Source organism: Symphalangus syndactylus, chromosome 12 (genome assembly GCF_028878055.3).
Source record: "Symphalangus syndactylus isolate Jambi chromosome 12, NHGRI_mSymSyn1-v2.1_pri, whole genome shotgun sequence".
NCBI classification, from domain to species: Eukaryota; Metazoa; Chordata; class Mammalia; order Primates; family Hylobatidae; genus Symphalangus; species Symphalangus syndactylus.
Window position 1 is genome coordinate 132,984,903 of NC_072441.2, and position 18,526 is coordinate 133,003,428.

Below are 18,526 nucleotides of genomic sequence, written 5' to 3' on the forward strand. Positions count from 1 at the left end.
AACTGTTTATACTGGTTTAATCCATGTCAAATGTAGTTTACAAAGGGAAAGGACAAGTACCTTTGTATAGAATATACAGACACAGCATCACACCATAGGGCCCACGGGAGGGTCGGGGAGACGACACTTTTTCCCTGGGAAAGGCAGCTCTTATCCCAGGAATGGTTCTCGGCAGAGGCTGGGTGGCCAGGAGCACTGTCCTCTAGCCCAACTCAGCCTCTGCTTCAGCTCGGTTCCCGTTTCCTGCCTCTACCCCCCAACTCCCTATAAAGAGCCCCATGAGCTAAGACTAAGGAGAGGATCATGTCCCTTGGGGCGTGTGCCCCATGTCTGGGAGAAGAAATATACACCACTGAACACCGAGCACATGGGAGAGGGAAGGGACACCACGGGAGAGGGAGAGGCAGGTACCCCAAGAGGTGGATGGGCCGAGCCCCCAGCCAACCCTGAAGGAGGTACTGCTTCTAGGGGTTCTTAAAAAAGAAGAAAATCATACAACCAAAGGGGGAGGGGACAGGTAGAGGGCGAGGAGTTGTCCCATTTATACACAACATTGTAAACATACACGGTCTATATTACATGTGCTTCAGTCTGGTGTTTGCATGTCTGTCCGTCTGTCAGTCTGGGGGCTGGATCTTAGGAGCCGTGCCCCACTACTCCCCCAACCCCCACCTCCCTGCCCCACCCTGGGAACAGAGCTGGAACAGGTATGGCCCCCAAACCATAGGTGGGAGCCAGCAGGTAGTGCCTGGGCCACAGCCTCTACTCTGGCTCCAGAGTCCTGCGTGTGTAAATGTGTGTGTGTGTACGCATATGTGAGTATGTGCATGTATGTACATGGGGAACCTGTGTGCAAGTATGTACAAAGGGAGAGGGTCACTGTCACAGAGGCTGGGGGCAGGTGGGGCTGCTGGAGGCGAGGCCTGCCTGGGGCAGATAGCTCACAAGTAGATCCTCCGCAGGTCTCCGGGTGCTGTGATCGTGTTGCACTGAGGGCAGAGCTTCTTGGCACCCTGCAGGGAGAACAGGGAGGGCTCTGGTCTACACAATGTGCCACCTGTGCGCATGTGAGCACCTGGGCCTGCAGCCATGTCTCTCTGCACCAGTGTGTGCTGGGACCTTGGTCCTGTCAGCCCAGGCTGGGGACGCATAGGCAGCTTCTGCGAGCAGGCAGGCACGCTCCTGTGTTGGGGGGACGCCAGGATCAAACCGCCTGGCCAGCCCCACAGCAGGAGCCCCGGTAATGAGAACAAGGCTGGGTCCAGCTGTGGCAGCCGCAGCCCTAACGAGATTACACGCGGCCTTTGATCAGGACACAGAGCCCACGTCCGAGCCTTTTATTGCTGTCTCCGGGCGACATTTTAATGGCTGCTCCTGAGCGAAGAACAGGGGCAGGAGCAGAAGGAGCTTAGTAATGGGAGGGGGAGGGGCCAAGGCCCTGGTCCTGTTTACCCACAGCCAGCCTCCTCCCAACCCCAGGCCTCACCAGTCTGTGTGATGCAGTGGGCCTTCGGGGGACAGGGGGAGGGGAAGGGAGAATGCAGTGAACTCATGGAGGGGCAGAAGTTCCTAAACCTGCAGTTGGGGAGGAGAGGCAGCGAGCCTGGGGGTAAATATCCTGGGGGTAAATATCCTGGCTCCTGGCTCTGTTCTCCTTTGCCCCATGCTCCCCACTTCCCCCAGGCAGGCTCAGGCATAAGCACAGACATCTGGGCAGTGCCCGGAGTGGCCACCGATTCCCCGACCCCCATGCCACCTCACCAGGGTCCGCAGCCAGCACTCCTCGCAGTGCACGTGCCAACACTGGATGGACGTTAGGGGCATCGAGTACGAGTCCTAGGGAGGAGGGGGCAGAGAAGGGGTCACTCTGAGGTAGGCCCACCCTCCGAAGAGCCCAGAGCACAGTGCGGAGACCCTCTCCAACTCCCCCAGAGGGCGTGGAAGCCTGACCAAGGGCACCCCTAGGTTCTTTTCTACTCACCATGCAGATGAGGCATTTGTAACGGTCCCCACGAGATAGCTGCCGTTCAAGTTCTCTGACCCGAGCCTTCAGAGCCTCAAACGTGGTCACAGCTGAATCTTCGGTGATTCTGTGAAAAGGAAGGCATAGTTGGGTAGCAGGCTGGCATCTCTCATCTGCACCTCCAGCCTACGCCTCCTTTGAATTCCAGAACCAAATACATAAATGTCCCCTAGGCATCCCTGCCTGCCCCCTTCCTCTGATAACGTGAATCGGCAAATTCCACATTCCAGAACTAAACTCCTCACCCTCTCTGTTCCTCCATTCCCATCCGGATGAATTTCTACACCAGATACCAGGGAACCATTTTCAACCACTCCTTCGCAGTCTTCCCAACAACCCAAATCTGTCATCTCTCCTAGTATCTCCGGCATCTCTCCACTTCTTTCCCCCCTCACCACCACTAGTCCAGGCTCTCAGTGTCTTCCACCAATTCCACCACTAACTTTTTCCAGACAGCCTTTCTGCCTCCAGGCCCCTCATCTCCATTCCACTCTCCCAGCGCTTAGAAGAATTTATGTTCTCAAAGCAAATCTCTCGTGGTGTGACTTCCAACATTCCAATGTCCCCCTTGGAGTAGAGAGCTCCACTATACTCCTTGGTCCAGCCCCAGCCCGCCGTACCCCTGAGGACTTTGCCATGCATTTTATGCTCGACTCCTACATGTCACCATCCACGCCCCCTTTTTCACTGCCTTGACCTCTGCACTGTGATCCCTCTGCACCCCCTCGCCTGACTCACTAGCTCTGCCTCATCATTCAGACCTAGTTTTGTTCCCATGCCCTCCCAGAAGCCTTTTCCAGACCCCCGAGCCAGCACTGCACAGTGGCTCTCACAGCCCCCCGTGCGAACTCCACCACAGCAGTGTCAAGTTCCTGAGTGTGGGTTCCCTGAGGGCGGGCTGCTCACTCCACCAGTACTGACTGTGGCCAAGAGCCCCACCTCAGGCATTGGGACATGAGCAAACACCTGCTGAAGAAAGGGTCCGCCCAACCTCCAGGGAGAGGGGGAGACATGCAGGGACTGGGTGGGTCCTACACGATCTAGGTCCCTTTGCCACAGGCCTGGCCTGCCTCCAGGGCTCCTTGTTACTTCCTAGATATATCAGATGCCCTGGTAGTCCTGTCTGTGGGCCAAGCCCTGCACCCGAAGGTCCCTCCTGCGTTTCCAGGACTCCTTGGGCTGCACTGCTGAACAGGAAATAGCTAGGACTCTCTCAAGGAACCTTCCCACCCTCCTAAAACAAATGAACAGGATCCAGGGGAGCTCAGAGAGGGAGAAGAATGCTTCCTGGAAAAGTAGAAAAGATGGTATAGGAGATTGGCCTTAGGGAATAATAATAATACAAATAAAATAGCTAAAATTTATTAAGCACTTACTAAATGCCAGGGATTGTACTGAGGGATTGATAATTATCTTATTTACACCTCACAAAAACCCCATGAGAAGATTCTAATATCTCCATTTTATATACAAAGAAACTAAAGCACAGAAAGATTAAGTAGCTTGCTCAAGGTCCCCGCAGAGTCAGGGAGATGGGATTCAAACCTGGCAGACTGATTCCACGATCAACTGATAACTGTGTGATTGACCATGACTATACTGGCTACACCCAGGAGGAGGAGGGGCTCCAGGCCAACGGAACAGCAGAAACAGAGGCCGAGAGGCCCAAGAGCCCAGTCTGGCTAGAAGGCCCACATGTAGGCCAAGTGCTACAGTGAGAAAGGAGATGATGGCATGCAGGAGGACCTCAAATGCCACACCTGAAGGAGCTGAAGTTTATCTTGCGGACAGCAGGCAGCTGCTGAGGATGCTGGAAGAGCAGCATATGAGCAGCTCAGGTTTCACAGATGTACTCAATCAGGAAGCAGAGGCTGGACCGAGGCGGGGGAATCATAAGGGAGGTGGACTTTGGGCAAGGACAATCTCCTGGGGGCACCTGTTCTGTAGTTTAGGGGAGACAATCGGCTCAGGAAGCTTGAGAGCTTACAGGTGGCGTGTCATTGCTGGATGTAAGTGCTAATGGGAGTGCAGGGAGGGTAGTGGTCCCATTTCACGGGCAATAACAACTTCAATCTCTGGCCTTTTTCCTTTGGGGAGCTAGCAGCAACACAGAGTATGACTCCTTAGTGGCTGTGTCCCTGTATCAGGGACACTTAAATCCATCACCCTAGGGTCCATGATTCCCTCTTTCTTGCCTCTTTCCAGGGATGCCAAGAAAGGCTCTGACTTCTTCCTCCTGGTACTGGCTGATTCCCTGGGGGCTTCCATTTAGCTCTCTGGCTCTGGAAGCCTTTACCATCCCTTCCCTCCTCACAAGCCTCCGAACAGCAGGCTCCTTCCCTGGCATTTTGCACAATGCCATATGTGCCATCCCCATCTAGATTACAGGTAAATTCCTGATAAGGAGACAAGGATTTGTAGCTGTGCTCCCTTCCACTCCAAGGACTAAGCAGAGAATTTGCCTAGTCCTATATAGTTATGTCAAAGACGGGGAAACTAAGGCCTGCAGCTGGGGGCAGCCTACCCCAGAATGGAGAACTAACTCCCAAACCCCAAATCAGAGAACTAGAGCTGGAATGGCAAAAAAGGATGAGGCCGGGAGAGAAAGAAGCCATTTCCCACGCCATCTCAAAGAGCTACAAGGCCACACTGAAGGCTAGTAGCCAACTCCAGAGCCTACCTATCCTGGATGTGCTCAGCACACACCTGCCCTCCAATCTTGGCTCTGGCGAAATACCCAAGCCTCTAACCCCTGGTCCAGGCTGGCTGTGAGCTATTCCTGAGTCCCTCCAGGGCATGGGGTGGGGAGATTCCTGGAGGAACCATGGCATCCTACCATTCCTTCTCCCTGAGTAGTAAAACAGATCTAAGGCAAGAAATAGAGAAATCACGGGGACTGATGGGCCCCAGTCTCAGCAGATCCAGACCCAGTGGAGAGCTCTGCACATGACTGAGCCAGTCTCTACCTCATCATAGAGATCCCTGCCTATGGGTGCCTGTGCTCACACAGGTGGGACAGAAATCCTGGCTCCCCCCAGCCTTGGGTGGGTTGTACCTTCATGGAAGCCACTGGCTCTGCCCCCACCTCCCCCTCGGGCGCCATCCCTGATTAATGATCTTGTCTTTCTGATTTATGAGCAGCCCCTCCAGACGAGGGTGGGTGCCCCTTACAACCCCACCCGTCCTGCTCAGCTGGAGTAGGAGAGAATTATTAAATAAACATCCATACGTCATTCCTCCCCCCCCAAGCTGGTTGCGCCGAACCCGTACGGCCCGCTCTGGCGCTGACACGGAGCAGCTGCGGTGATTCATGGGCAGCCGGGCCCTGCGCCGCGGCCCATACATCATGCCAGCAGCACTCGCGGCCCCGACCGAGATAAACTGATCAACCACAACGGGCTGGAATGAATTTATGACAACACAAAATGGAGGGAAACAAATGGGAGGTGACCCTGGGCCACCGACCCGGCCCTGCACCGGCCTGCAATCCACTCTCCTGGCAGGAGGCAAAGATGCAACACTGGCCCTGGAATGAAGAGGCTGCCTTTTAACCCCACGGAACCTAGCCTGCAGTCAGAAGGTGGGGTGTACTGGAGTTAAGCAATGACCAATGGCAGCAGCACCAGGCAGCCTAGACTGAACAATGCCATCTCCTGAGGCCAGAACTGGCCTTCCTTGGGCTTCTGGGAAGGCAGGGAGATGCCCAGCTGATACCAAATATTTGTGGTTCCCGGGGAACCGGGCCAGGGGTTGCCCAGCCCTGGGCTAAGTGCTAATGGATCCCTTTTCTTCTGCCAGAGAACCCAGGCCAAAAATTCCTACCAGAAGTGATGAGACCCAATGTTCCTGCCTAAAATCCACTGCGAGTGCCACCCGGGACAAGAAAAATGAAACCAATTTAGCTCCCGATTAAGAAACAGAAACTGGAGATGAATCAAGTGCGCCGGCTGGGCTGGGCGGCCATACATCACATTCCCCGGGCGGAGGCCGCCGCAGCAGGCAGGCAGGCGGGTGGACTGCTCCTCCCACTGCCAAGGCTCCCGGGGCCGTGGCCCAGTGATCAATTCACAGAGTCACGCTTAGCACCAGCTGGGCTCCACTGCCGGCTATGTGCCCAGGGCAGCAGCACTGAGCTGCACTTGGGAGGGCCAGAAGCCCTGGCAGCAGGCCTTCCTGCTAGCAAAGGGCCCCTCCTCCCACTGAACTGCGGTCCCAGGGCCCCCTCCTGGCCAAACACTTACTTCTCGATGTCGCTGTTCTTGCAGGTCTTCTGCATGGCCTCCTGCTTGCTGCTTTCACCATTGCTGGTGGATGGCATCTCTGCTGGGACAGAGGGGCAACTCACACTCCGGCCAGACTGGGCAGCACAGGTGAGGGGTTGGGCTTGAGTCAGTCACCACCATCCAGGGATACCCCTTCTCCCCCATTACTCCTAACCTGGGGCAGGACTTACCATCACTGGCCCATTTAGAGAACTCAGATGTGATGCGCGTGCTGGGAGGGCCGCCACTGGAGGAAAGGAGGGAGGAAGAACAAAGTGAGGCCTGAAGGCGGGCAGGACAGCCCTGAGGGTCAGTACTGCATTAACCCCTGCCTCAGGGCTTCCTGTCTCTCTGCTCCCCCCGCCCAAGCCTGTGCCCACACTTGCTTTAGGACTGCGCCCCGGAGTGCCTCTCTCTCCTTGGCTTCACCAGGCTCCTCGCCTGTGCAGGGGATGACATCAGCCTCCGTGTATCTGGCATGGTGGTCAAGGACAATGGATCCTAGTTTGCAGCAGGCTATGAGGGTTGAATCCTCAGGAGAGCATGGCCCTCCTGGCCAAAGCTGAGACTCTGGCCCGGGGGGTGGTGCAGGTGAATACTAGGGGAGCTACTTTTCTTATTCCCTGCGCCTGCCCTATCAGCCCCACCAGCCCCCATAGTGCTCCAAGGATACTGTGGCTTCCCATACTCCAGAGTGTCATCCCCATCCACATCCAAGTCAGCATCACTGTCCGGGTTCTCTTTGCCGCTGCACATGATGAAGCCAGAGCCTGTGGGAAGCAGGGTGTGAGGAAGGCCTGGGGACAAGACTAGGCGAAGGGTGCCCCTCCTGCTGCCTCCAGGTAGGGGTTAGGCTTTGGACCTGATAAGGCCCAGAGGGAAACCTGGGCCTGGGATGTATAGAGCCAGATACTTCAGTGCCCCTGACCATGACATTTCAGGCCCTTCATCTTTCTCTGCCACTGCATGCTGCTCCAAGTGGTCTCTGCTCATAAACTGGCCCATTCATACATTATGTCACATCCTCGGGGGACACTCAGCCCCAGGCCTGCTGTCCACCTATCTTCCAGGTCTAGGAAGAACAGGAAGAGGACAGAAAAATTCAGGTCTAGGAATTTCATAGGAAAAGAGTGGGGCCTCCCCTATGCCCCATTATCCAGCCTGACAAGTCCATCAGAGGAGAGAACAGGCTGGCTAAGGCCAATCAGAGCCACAGAGTAGGACCCCCGGCCAACATCCTGATTCTGGCCGCTAGGTCCTTGCCAGCAAAAACACCAGGCAGCTGTTCAAATATTTGGTGTCTGAAGCGCCTGACATTAATTATTCATCTCCACCTCACTCAGCCCAGATTCCTGGACAAGTGCAGTTATAAAGGGATTAAGAAGGGACAGACGAGGGAGGACAGGCATGCACACCTACTTCTCAGAGCAGTCCATGAAGGCCACCAGGCTGAGCGGAGGCCAGGCCACGGGCCAGGCAAGCGGCTGACGCCTGAGGCGCATCTGGCACAGCCACAGACAGACTCTCAGCTCAGGGGGAGGGGCGAGCTGCTGGGGCTACACCAGGCCTGCTCACCTGCCAGGTGATCTCTCTGACATCCAGGACCACCCTTCCTGATAGCCTAGGATCAAGTGCTATAGAGCTGTTCCCCCCAGCTCCCCACTTCCTCCCGGTGGGTCTCAGACCACACCTCACTAGCCAGCACAGCCCTGCCAGGGACAAAAGGATTTGAGATTCTGTGGCTACTGGGATCAGCAAGGAAATCCTTAAAGAAGTGAGGAAGCAGCTCAGTATCTGCCTGAGGATTTCAGACATTTCTGCTTGTCCATTCTTTCCTCTCAGGTCCTTATACTCTCATTAGGGTATGTCTTGTAGGGGGTCCTCAGGCCTCTTATCTGTTCCTTCATCCTGCTTACCACTGAGTTCTGACCCCCTTTCCTCCTGCTCCAAAACCATCGATGGCTCCCCACTGCATGCACAACCAAGCCTAGGCTCCTCAGCTGGATCCATGAAGATCTAGGTCCATCTGTCTTTACTCTTGCTCTCTACTACTTCACTCTAAACCCCATGCATGTGCACACACGGGCTGCTCACCAAACCACAAACAGCCTGTATATCCTGCTCTTAAGACCGCTGCTCATGCTATTCACTCCATCTGGAATGTTCTCCATTTTTCCAGCCCTGAAAAACACTGAGTCTTGATCCTTCTCCCTTCTATCCCACCAGTCTCTGGTCTCACAAAGACACCACCAATCCCAAAGGTAAGCAGCACCGGGAAGGAAAGATGCCGGGCACAGCCTGGGCTCCACCTCTCCCTGACAGTCCTCATTTGCCCTCTACCCTGAGGCACTGACACACTTGAGGCAGCAGGCAGGTCAGGTCAGCAGCAGGGCCATTAAGCTGAGAAAACACCAAGTTACAGCTCTGTCTCCTGTTCACGGCCAGGTGTCCTGACAAGCAATTCCCACCTTGTGGGTGAGTGGCACCTCCATAAACCCTCTGACAGTTTGGGAGACAAACTCTACCATCAATCAGAATGTAGCTATCAGGTTCACTTACAGCTTGCGGCACCCAAGCCCTGCCAACCCCCCTTCCTCAAGTACACGCAGCTCGGCAGCTGGCCTCACATCCTCTGCTTGGCCTGGCCTTGCCTAGCCCTGCCTTGTAAGTGGAAAGCAGAGAACCCTGGCACCACATGTGGGCCCAATAAGGCTCCATGGCAAAGCAGAAAAAACAGGGTACCCCAAAGCTGCCAGGAAAAGCCCAGCTTCTCAACACAGAAAGCAGCCCTGTAGCCTGAAGTCCTTCTCTCTGTAGTCTTACTGCCCACCATGCCTGGGCCAGGACTCATACTCCATTAAACAGAGCTACTGTGGTCTCCCAAATCCTGTGCTTTCTCATGCCCCCATGCCTCTGCACCTCCTGCTCTCTGCCTAGAACCTTCCCCCTCCTGGTCTACAATACACATGCCTGCTCCTTTAGCAAGTCTGACTCAGCCCAACCATGCCTCCTACCATGAACTCACAGTGCCCAGAGAGCAGCTGCTCTCTAAATCCCTGCTAAAGGAAAGAACTCTCACCTCAATGCCATTCTTTCAGCCTTTATTGGGCTCATCCTCTGTCTGGCTCCATGTTGAGAATAGACAGCTTCAAGATCTGATCCCTATCCTCACTGTGCTGTGTGGCAGATGGGGCTTCCCAGGTTCTTACACACAGGTGTCCCTTCCCTGGTGTCCACCCAGAATCCTGTGTAACTCCAAAATCATAATTTATTACCACCTATTGTCACTGTCCCTCATGAGACTGGAAGCTGCAAGGGTCCCAAGTTTGACTCACTGTTGTGATCTCAGCATCACCCAGCAGAGCTGGCCGGGCTGATGGCTGGTACCACACAGCACACCCCAGCAGTACTGGCTAAACACTGGCGACACTGCTCTGTTAGGTCCTAGTTAGCTGGTGGCCTACAGAAATCTCTCAGGATACAACTTTCCTTATCAGATTCCAGCTCCCAGCCGGGCAGCAGCTTTCTGTTCCTCTGGCCAGTCAGGCAGGATGGACAGCACGACACACTTTGCCAAAGAAAAGGCCTCTGCCTCTGGTCTGAGCCATTCACTCTGACCCTGACCCCATCCTCCAGCTGAGACAGATGTTGGGAACCTCTCCCTACCCCCACAGGTGTTCAGAACAGGCTGCTGCTGCCAGTTTCACTCTTGTGCTGCCCCAGCCTGCTCCAACCTCTTTCCCAGCACATTAAACTTTATTTTCTTAATGAAATGTCACTTGCTGACTTCTGGCAGAATCATAATAAAAAGAAACGGCCATAAAGCCGTTTTATGCAGACAGCGCCCCCGCCAGCTTGCCCCCCCTCCCGCTTGGAGAGGAAGGCTCCACAGTCGTTTGATGTTCTCAGCTGCTGGAATATCCCAAGCCAGTACTCAGAGGCAAGATGGCACAGACAGCTCCTTTCCAAGTCTCTGGCTCCTCTTCCATGTAGCTCCAGGGATAACAGGCAAGCTGCCCCTCCTACTGCTGCTATCTAGGGAAGGAACTCAGCCCCCAGGACCTCCAAGATGGCCCAGAGTACCCTTCAGTCACCAGGGATGGCCTCTTGCTACAGTTCTGCCCCACCTTAAAGTGGCATAAAGGCCTGAGCCCCCACCCATAGGCAACCTAAGCCTGATGGTCAATGATACCCAGCAGGGTGGTGCCAGAGTTGCCCATTCCTGGCGGGGTGGGCAGTGCAAAAAAAAAATATCCTTCTCCTCACAGTGAAAACTTAGCAACAAAGAGGGAGAGAGTTAAGTGCAGAAATGAAACACAGGTCTACATTTTATAAAAACGACCCTTCTCCCATAAACTCATTTCTTCCTGGGTTATTGAGAAGGGAGAAAAAAAAAAAAAAATCAGTGTTAATTTAATCAATTGATCAGATGATCGATTGAGAAACTGGAGATGCCCGTTTACTGGGGGCAGTATCATCCTGGAACCTGAAACCATAAAAAAGGAGGCATCGATTTCCTCACCTGCTGCTTCCAACAAAACCAGAGCCCAGGGAGAAAGGAAAAGTCTCGGGGCCTCCAGAGGCCTCTGCTCCCCAACACGGAGGGCAGGGGCAGCAGCTTCCGGCGAGTTTTACACTGGAATTAGTTACAGATGCAGTTATGGTGTCTTGTGTAAACGCCATCGATTGGGGAGCTGACAGTCTGGGGAGCTGCGATGCGGGACAATCAATCGGCCTGCAGTGTCACCTGCCACCTCGCTGAACAGTTGACAATGCAATTATCCAGTGTGGAGGCAGGGAGTTGGCGTGTGTCAAACGCACTTAGCCACTTTCCGGGCCTCCTCGATAACGCGTTTCACTGCCTCACGTCAGGAGAGACGCAGAGAGACAGACGCCGTTTAAAACCATTGATACTTGCTCCTTCTGCCTGCACTCCCTCTGTCCTAGCCTAACAATTGTGTTCCAAAAGGCGATTAAATCCCGTCAGTTGCCACGGGGGACAGAAGGTGCCTTGCTCCTTGCCACCTCTCCTCACCCCTCCCAACAGGCGACAGAGATAACTAAAGATGGTAAGGAGTCACAAGGCAGCAGCTCAACCCTCTCCACTCCAAGACTGCCTCCAGCAGTGTGCTGTTCCAACACCTGTCACTGGCTGGACCAGGAGCAGAGCTGCACTGGGGGACATTGTTAGCACCTGGGGCTCCCTTCTTTTGAGAACCAGCACATTAAAGGAGGCAGCAGCTAGGTAAGGCAAGGCCTATGTGCCCATGCCCTGGGGCTTAACAACACCTCTTACCCCCTTGCCCCATACTTCTGGCGCTGAAGTTTTATCAAGAAATAGCCAGATAAAAGATTTGTGCCAGGCCGGGTGTGGTGGCTCATACCTGTAATCCCAGCACTTTGGGAGGCTGAGGTGGGCCGATCACCTGAGGTCAGGAGTTCAAGACCAGCCTGGTCAACATGGTGAAACCCCATCTCTACTAAAAATACAAAAATTAGCTGGATGTAGTGGCACATGCCTGTAATCCCAATTACTCGGGAGGCTGAGGCAGGAGAATCTCTCGAACCCAGGAGGTGGAGGTTGTAGTGAGCTGAAATCATGCCACTGCACTCTAGCCTCCAGCCTGGGTGACAAAGCGAGACTCTGTCTCAAAATAATAATAATAATAAATAAATAAAAAATAAAAGAAAAGAAAAGAAGAGAAAAGATTTGTGCCACAGCTGCTCTGCCCGTTTGCTTCATGACTTCTCATCCAGCTACTTGGAACCAGCTTAAATGTAAGGAACTCATGAAAGATAAGAAACACTTAAGGACCTGAGCAGGACAAAGACCCTGCACTGCTGACTGTCTTAACACCCTTCTTTTCCCTACCCACTCCACCTGTTTGGTTCAAAGGGGCTTCATGCTGGATTTTAGCAACACATTCACTGCCAGGGCTTAAAGATACAGCTGCAGCCTTCCATTTCCTGTGAAGCTTCCTGGGAAATTTCTCCATCTCACCACTCTTGTGCCCACATCATTGCCACCTTATTTGAAACCAATCATTCCCATGTCCTCTTTCCAGCATGTCCCTTCCAGATATGAGGAGCTCTGGGCTCCCCAATGCAGTTGGGTGAACTCTCACTGGCAACCAACACACAGGAGGGACCACGGTTCACCACTATAGGTCTCTTCTCCAGAATCCAGGAGCTGGATGGAGGACAGGAGAGGAAAGGCATGGCTCCTTAGTCACAGACCTCCTTAGACTACAGGTGGAAGCAGGCTTGTCTTAAGGGCTATATAGTTAGGTTCCCCTGTAGTCTGCTTCTCTAGCCTAGAAGCCCCTTGCTCTGCCCAGGTTTGGCATGGTACCCAAGAAAAACATCCTTTCTCCTTAACTGCGGATCTCTTTTAGTGGAATGTTGGTGGTGCACTAGGCTCTGTGTGCTGTCCTTTATGTAAAGAGCAGTAGCAGGTTAGAAAATCTATGGTTCTGAAAGGACAATCAACAGCTTAGGCACACAGCTTAAGTATTTCTTCTAGAATTGGGAAGGTCAGAGTGCCTCCTAGGCAGCAAAAATTCCTTCCAACTTACTTTCTTGAAGTAATACCTATTTCCTTTAGTCTTTTCAAAAATCTATTTCCAGTGGGACCTACCTCAGTGCTCACCTGCTCTGTCTGGTTCTTTATTTTGTCCTAAAATACCAATCCGAGCACTCCCAGGCCTGGGATATCTGGAGCTCCTCCACAGTAACCACAGGTCCCCATCTCTAAGGCCTGTTGCCCTCAGCCCAGTGTCTCCACCGAAACTCTTGCCCGTTCACTGCTTCCCACAGCAGATTACATTCGAGGTAACCGATCTGATCCATCAGACCAACCTCCAGGGGCCTGGTGGGAAGCTTTGCTGAGGATGACGAAGAGGCCCTAGTCTGGGAGGAGGGATGGGGGTGATCGGATACAGGAACTTATCTGCAATTCTTCGCTTCTTTCATATCTAACAACGACAGCAATCTCTGTTCTGTCAGCACGCACAGCGGTTTAAATGGGCCTCGCCACTCGCCTGCTCATCCTGCCTCTGCCTCCTTCTCTCTGAAGTCGGCTGGGCAGCTTCTTCAGCTGGCGTTATCACTCCCTCTAACCGGTCTTGGCAGGCAATCTAATTCCTCCTGAAAAGGTCACCGCCATTTTAACTGCCTTTCAATCACATTAAGCACGCGCTGCCCGGCTTGCGGCCCAGCCCGCCCGGCGGGCGATCAATGCACTGCACTGACACCAGCTCGCCTGGTGGGGCCACACCCAACCCCCCAAGAGTTGGGGCCTATCGGTCCTGGCCAGGGAGGGTAGGCTGACAGATGGCCAGCTTTTGCAGACAGGGTTTTGGGGGCAGAGGCAGTAGGGATCAGCCAGGGCCTCCCTTTGATAGCCCCCCCACCGAGAAGCCTCAGCCTCCTCCGCTCCACTGCGCCCCGCTCTCTGCCTCATGGCCCCCGCTGATCTTGCTGTAAAACAGCCTTTCAAGTCTGCCTGTCTTTTGACTGCACTAAGCTGTTTAAGAGGCGGCAGCAGCTTCTATCAGGAAAGCTGGAGCAATTCTCTGCAGATAAAGGCACCTCCGGCCCCTGTTCCCTCTTCAAGTCTCACTCTCATTCTCGCTCTCCAAATCGCTCAAAGAAAAGCCCCCTTTGAACTCCCCTCAGGAATTCTTGAAAGGAACAACCTCACAGTGTAAACACTCAGGGAAAACAGATACCCGCCCAGGGCCTAAGAGCCCCTCCCACTGCTCTGCAAGTGCATCCTGACACAGGGGAAATAGTCTTGTCAAATCAGCAGGCCCTTTGCAGCTTTATCCTCCGTAAGCCCTGTCTGGTGCCCAGAAGCCATCAGGTCCAGGTCTGTGCCAAGGAACCTAAGAAGTTGCCACAGCAATGGAGGATGTGAGCAGTTGCAGCTGCCAACAGAGCTAACCAGAGCAGCACATTGCAACTGACCCTGTGTGGCTGCCATCGGACACCCATGTGTCCAACTCATGGGACAGACAATCGTCAGCCCTGCTGCTCACTCTTCTAGGGCCTCAGATACTCCAAGGCTCCAGTACAGGATGAGTGAAATGGCAAACTAACACTCTCCAGCTCTGGCTCAGGGAGACGGTTTGATCTGACTAACCTTCCTGATTTATGTTTTGGCTTGCCCCCCAAACGCTTGGGTAATGTGAGAGACGCCCAGAGACATAATGTCCCATCTGGGCTCTTAGCCCCTTCGTGGAACCAGTCTGCACTGGACAGCCCTGCAGAGACCACTCCTCAGCATCCGCCCAGGTAGCATGGCCCCAAGGAGGCAGAGAACTTCTTCCCAGCTGCTGTGAGATTCCCCAGGGACCATACACAGCAGTACTCCCAAACGTGTTGCCCAGAGAGAGAGGCAGACGGGAAGCAGATTGGCTCACTTAATGACCACAAGCTGCAGTACCAGCTGTGCTCGTGCACAGAAAGAGAGAAGAGCTGGAGGCCAAGAGGCAGGCAGCTCCCCTTTTCCCCTGCCCATGGCTGGGGAGTTTAACAAGTCACTAACCCTGGGCACCCAACCAATTCTGCTGTCTGACCTGATGGGGGGTGCCAAGCCTTGCTCCTCCAAGGAGCTGGGAGGGCACTGGAGATGGGCAGGGCCCTGCACACTCCTTTGCAGCAACTGGGAGAGCCCAAGGGAAGGAGGGAGCAGCTGGGCCCAGGTCCCTCTTGCTTCAGGGCAGAGGGCGCCCAGAGAGAAGGGATGGGATCAGAGCTAAAATTAGATTCACCAATGAAGCTCATGGGAGGTCAAATTTTGCCATAACTCACTCTCTCCTCTGTAACTGATTTCCCTGACATAGGGCTGGAGAGGAGGAGGAGGAAAATCCAATGTGTTTGCCTGGAAGCCCTCAGGGCCCCCAGTGCTGGAGGTGTACAGCAGGTTGCTGGATTCTCATTTATCAGCCTTAAGAGGGATGGAGTGATAAATGCATAACCGTCCCTTTAATATTTTATGCAGGTGCTAACGCGGCTTGGCTGTCACCTTCAATGCATCACCCGAGGCTGAGAGCCCCCCCTCGTCATTCCTAGCTTGCAGCCTCACAATTCCATTTCCCCACCCAAATACATCCATTTTAATATGCACATCACAGGCAGGCAGCACAGTCACAAAGGAGCCCCACCAGCAGCAGTCCCCACATGGTGGAACGGATGGATGACCAGCCACCAGCCTCGGCCTCTTGGCTCCCAACAGATGGATACTCAGCAGAGGCCTGGCACCGGAGTGCCACTGTCTATGTGTCAGCTGTCTGTACCTCGGAAGCCACCTTCCAGGAGAGTGGTGGCCCGTATCCGCTTCTGTCCACACCACTCATACTCCTCAAAGCGGTTGTTGTTCTCATGCTCGATGTCCACAGCATCATCCTCAGCCATGCAGGAGCCTTCCCTCTGTGAAGAGCAGAGCAGGATCATGCTGGGCCCAGGCCATCCCCACCTGCTCCCCACAGTCTGCGACGAAGGCACAGCTCTAGCCCCAGCTGTGGTGTGCCAAGTGGGCCCTCAGCTCTAGGGCTCCTTTGAAGCAAACCAATTTAGAGGTCAAAGACCTGGGCCTCTTCCCAATAGTTTTCCACTGGAGCCCAAGGAGGGAATGAGTGAGAGTGAAAGCAAAGGGAGAGAGCAGCGGACAGAAGGGAAGAAGCTGCTGAGACTACATGGAGACCCCAAGAGCCCACAGATTCAGGGGCAGTCAGCAGCTAGTGTCGGGGGAAGGGAGCGGGGAAGGAAGGTGGGTGGTGATGGCCCCTCTACCTTAGAAAGGCAATGCTCCACATGCCTACTCATCTCCTGCTCCGATCCTGCCAGGGGGCGGTTGCACAGGGGACATACCTGCCCTTCATCTTGCTTCCTCCGTTTCATTTTCCCAATCCGAGCTGCACGGGGAAACCGAAAACAAAGCACAGAACAAGCACACGGTCACTGCAGCCCCCAGGGTCCCAGTGGAACTGACACATTCTGACCTCTTGCCAGCCATTGGCCTTTTTATTCAGTGCCTGATCTGGCCCTCATCTTGAAGTACCTCCTGCTCCTTTGGGGACTGGGCTTTGCCAAGAGCACCTGGGGAGGAGACTGGTGCTAACTAAGCCAGTGAGTAAGTCCACTCTTTGGCCGAAGCTGGGGCAGGGTCTACCCATACCTTTCTATTTGCAGTGTTTAATAAGAGTCCAATGAGCGAAGACACTCCATGTTGCTAGGTATCTCTCCAGAAGGCCAAGACCATGAACTCTTTTGGTGTCAGGAAATAGAAGTCTAAAGAGCATCTCTTGACTAGAACCTAACCCCTCCGGTTGCCTGACTTGGACTGCTGTTCACTCATCAGCTAAATCCTCTTTTGTTCCTGGGCCAAGAGCCCTGAGATACAGCTCCTAGCACCCCACCTAGAATCTTACCAGGAAGAATTTCTCTGAGGTCCACTAATCCCATTTTACAGAAGAGGAGACTGAGGCCCAGTCATAAAGGTAAGACAGTCTGGGTCAGACCTTTGGCAGCCAGGTCAGAAGGCTCAGGGAACCCTGAGAAGGCAGCCCTTATTGTGCCCACCCGAACCTGTTTCATCATTTCTAATCAGTACAGAGGGGCTGGCAGGCCCTGGAGGCAGAGGGCTGCCTGCCATGTTGTCCCGCAGGGGGCTCAGTTCCAAAGTGCACACTCCAAGCCCACAACACTGCTAATTAATGCTGAGCGATGCAATCATTTCTAATTAGCTCACTAATCCCTCTCTGTAGCCCTCCTGTCACTGAAGCAGGAAGGGGTCAAAACAAGAAACTCTGTTCCCTCTAGTCCCTTCCAGAATGCCACAGCAGGATCAGAGATGGCTACCCTGCGACCAGACTGATGGGGAGTGGGGAGAGCCAGCAAAGGAGGGAAAGGTTCCCCAGTGCAGGGCCAGGAAGAACTTTCTCATGGACAGTGACCCTAATGGGAAGCTCATGAATGCAATCTAGGAGGGGAACACAGATGAGAGCTGCTGTGTTACAATTTAAGCTTCTACTGTGTGTCAGGCTCACAGCCTACTCAAGGTAGCTCATTTCCTACCACTTGCTGAAGCTAGATTGCATTATCCCTTTTTAACAGATGAAGAAACTCGAAGCTTAGAGAGATCAAGGTAGGTGTCCAAGTAGCTACAAAGTGGCAAAGGCAAGATAGGAAACCAGACCTGACTTCATAACCTTGAATGCCCTTCTGTTCCAAGGGGACCCCCTAACTGAGCAGCATCAACAAAGATTGGTCCCAGTGAGTGTGCTAGGACTCCAGCTCCCGCCTGTTGTGAGCCTGAGGCAGGGAGCTACTCCAACTCCAAAACAGAGCAACCCCAGAAAGACCCAAACCAAAAGGAAGGCTACCATCCTGCCAGAACTGGGCATGGAGTTTGAGGAAACTTGGTCTGTAGCCCAGTCCATCTCTTCAATTTCCTGTGTTTTCACTATAGGTGACATGACTGTGTCCTAGCGCCCCACTTGACTTTGTGGACAAAGATCGAGAACTCTTTGCTTTGGCTGCCCTAACTCTTGGAATCTCAGATCTAGGTAGCCTTGACACTCTAGAGCCAGGGCTGGGATGGAGAATGGACGTGAAACATCAGAAAGGCATTGAGCAAAGGACCCTGAGAGTTCTAGAAGTGTAGTGTGGAGCAGTGTGCCAACACAAAGCTTCCTCTCTACCATGCCTACACCAAGGGAATGCCTCCCTGGGGAAGAAGGTGCTGATGATACCACAATGTTCAATGAGGAAACGAATCTCATGGAATGGTCAAGAAAGGCACAATACTGGATGCGCTCCTTGCTCAGGACACACAGGCCAGCAGATGATCCCTTGTCGTCCCTGGAAAGCACCCTGATGGACTGGGCTTCATCTGGAAATTCTGAGGGAAGGCAGGTTTGGTTTTCACCTTCCCATTCATCTTCTAAATCCTGAGTTAAGCTTACCAAAGTGTGGTAGAGAAAGTTCTGTTCTCTATCCAGAGGCTACGTACGAGTAGGAAGAATCAACGCATTTGCCAAGGAGGTAGCATGGCGTGGTTGGAGAAAACACGGGCTTTGGTGGGAAACAAACTTCAATTGAATCATGGCTCAGTTACATCCCAGCTGTGTACTTTTAAACAAACCACTTTCACCTCTCAGAGCCTGTTTTCTTATTCACAAAAGGTGTGTAATACTCTTCTCAGAGGCGTTGTGAGAATGGTGCTTAACATGGCGCC

The 18,526-nt window shown here is 53.6% G+C and overlaps 1 protein-coding gene and 1 long non-coding RNA gene across 8 annotated transcripts in view; one reads left to right on the top strand and one right to left on the bottom strand.

Annotated features, from left to right (window-relative positions):
* RNF220 (ring finger protein 220) overlaps nt 1-18,526 on the bottom strand; it is a 303,437-nt gene continuing 284,911 nt past the window's right edge. For 3 of the 7 annotated variants that reach the window (XM_063627651.1, XM_055255321.1, XM_055255325.2), the window contains 9 exons: nt 16,081-16,202; nt 15,585-15,717; nt 6,959-7,055; nt 6,672-6,758; nt 6,477-6,532; nt 6,265-6,343; nt 1,982-2,090; nt 1,762-1,836; nt 1-1,013 (listed from right to left, as the gene is read on the bottom strand). In XM_063627651.1, the coding sequence (XP_063483721.1) occupies nt 942-1,013; nt 1,762-1,836; nt 1,982-2,090; nt 6,265-6,343; nt 6,477-6,532; nt 6,672-6,758; nt 6,959-7,055; nt 15,585-15,717; nt 16,081-16,202 (830 nt within the window). In that variant the 3' untranslated portion in view covers nt 1-941. Of the gene's footprint in view, nt 1,837-1,981; nt 2,091-6,264; nt 6,344-6,476; nt 6,533-6,671; nt 6,759-6,958; nt 7,056-15,584; nt 15,718-16,080; nt 16,203-18,526 lie in introns of all 7 variants that reach the window. The other 4 variants (XM_055255323.2, XM_063627653.1, XM_063627652.1 and 1 more) reach the window with 4 other exon arrangements.
* On the top strand, nt 6,289-18,448 carry LOC134734581 (uncharacterized). The gene is made up of 2 exons (XR_010117703.1): nt 6,289-6,393; nt 15,290-18,448. It is a non-coding gene; the product is annotated as an uncharacterized lncRNA (long non-coding RNA).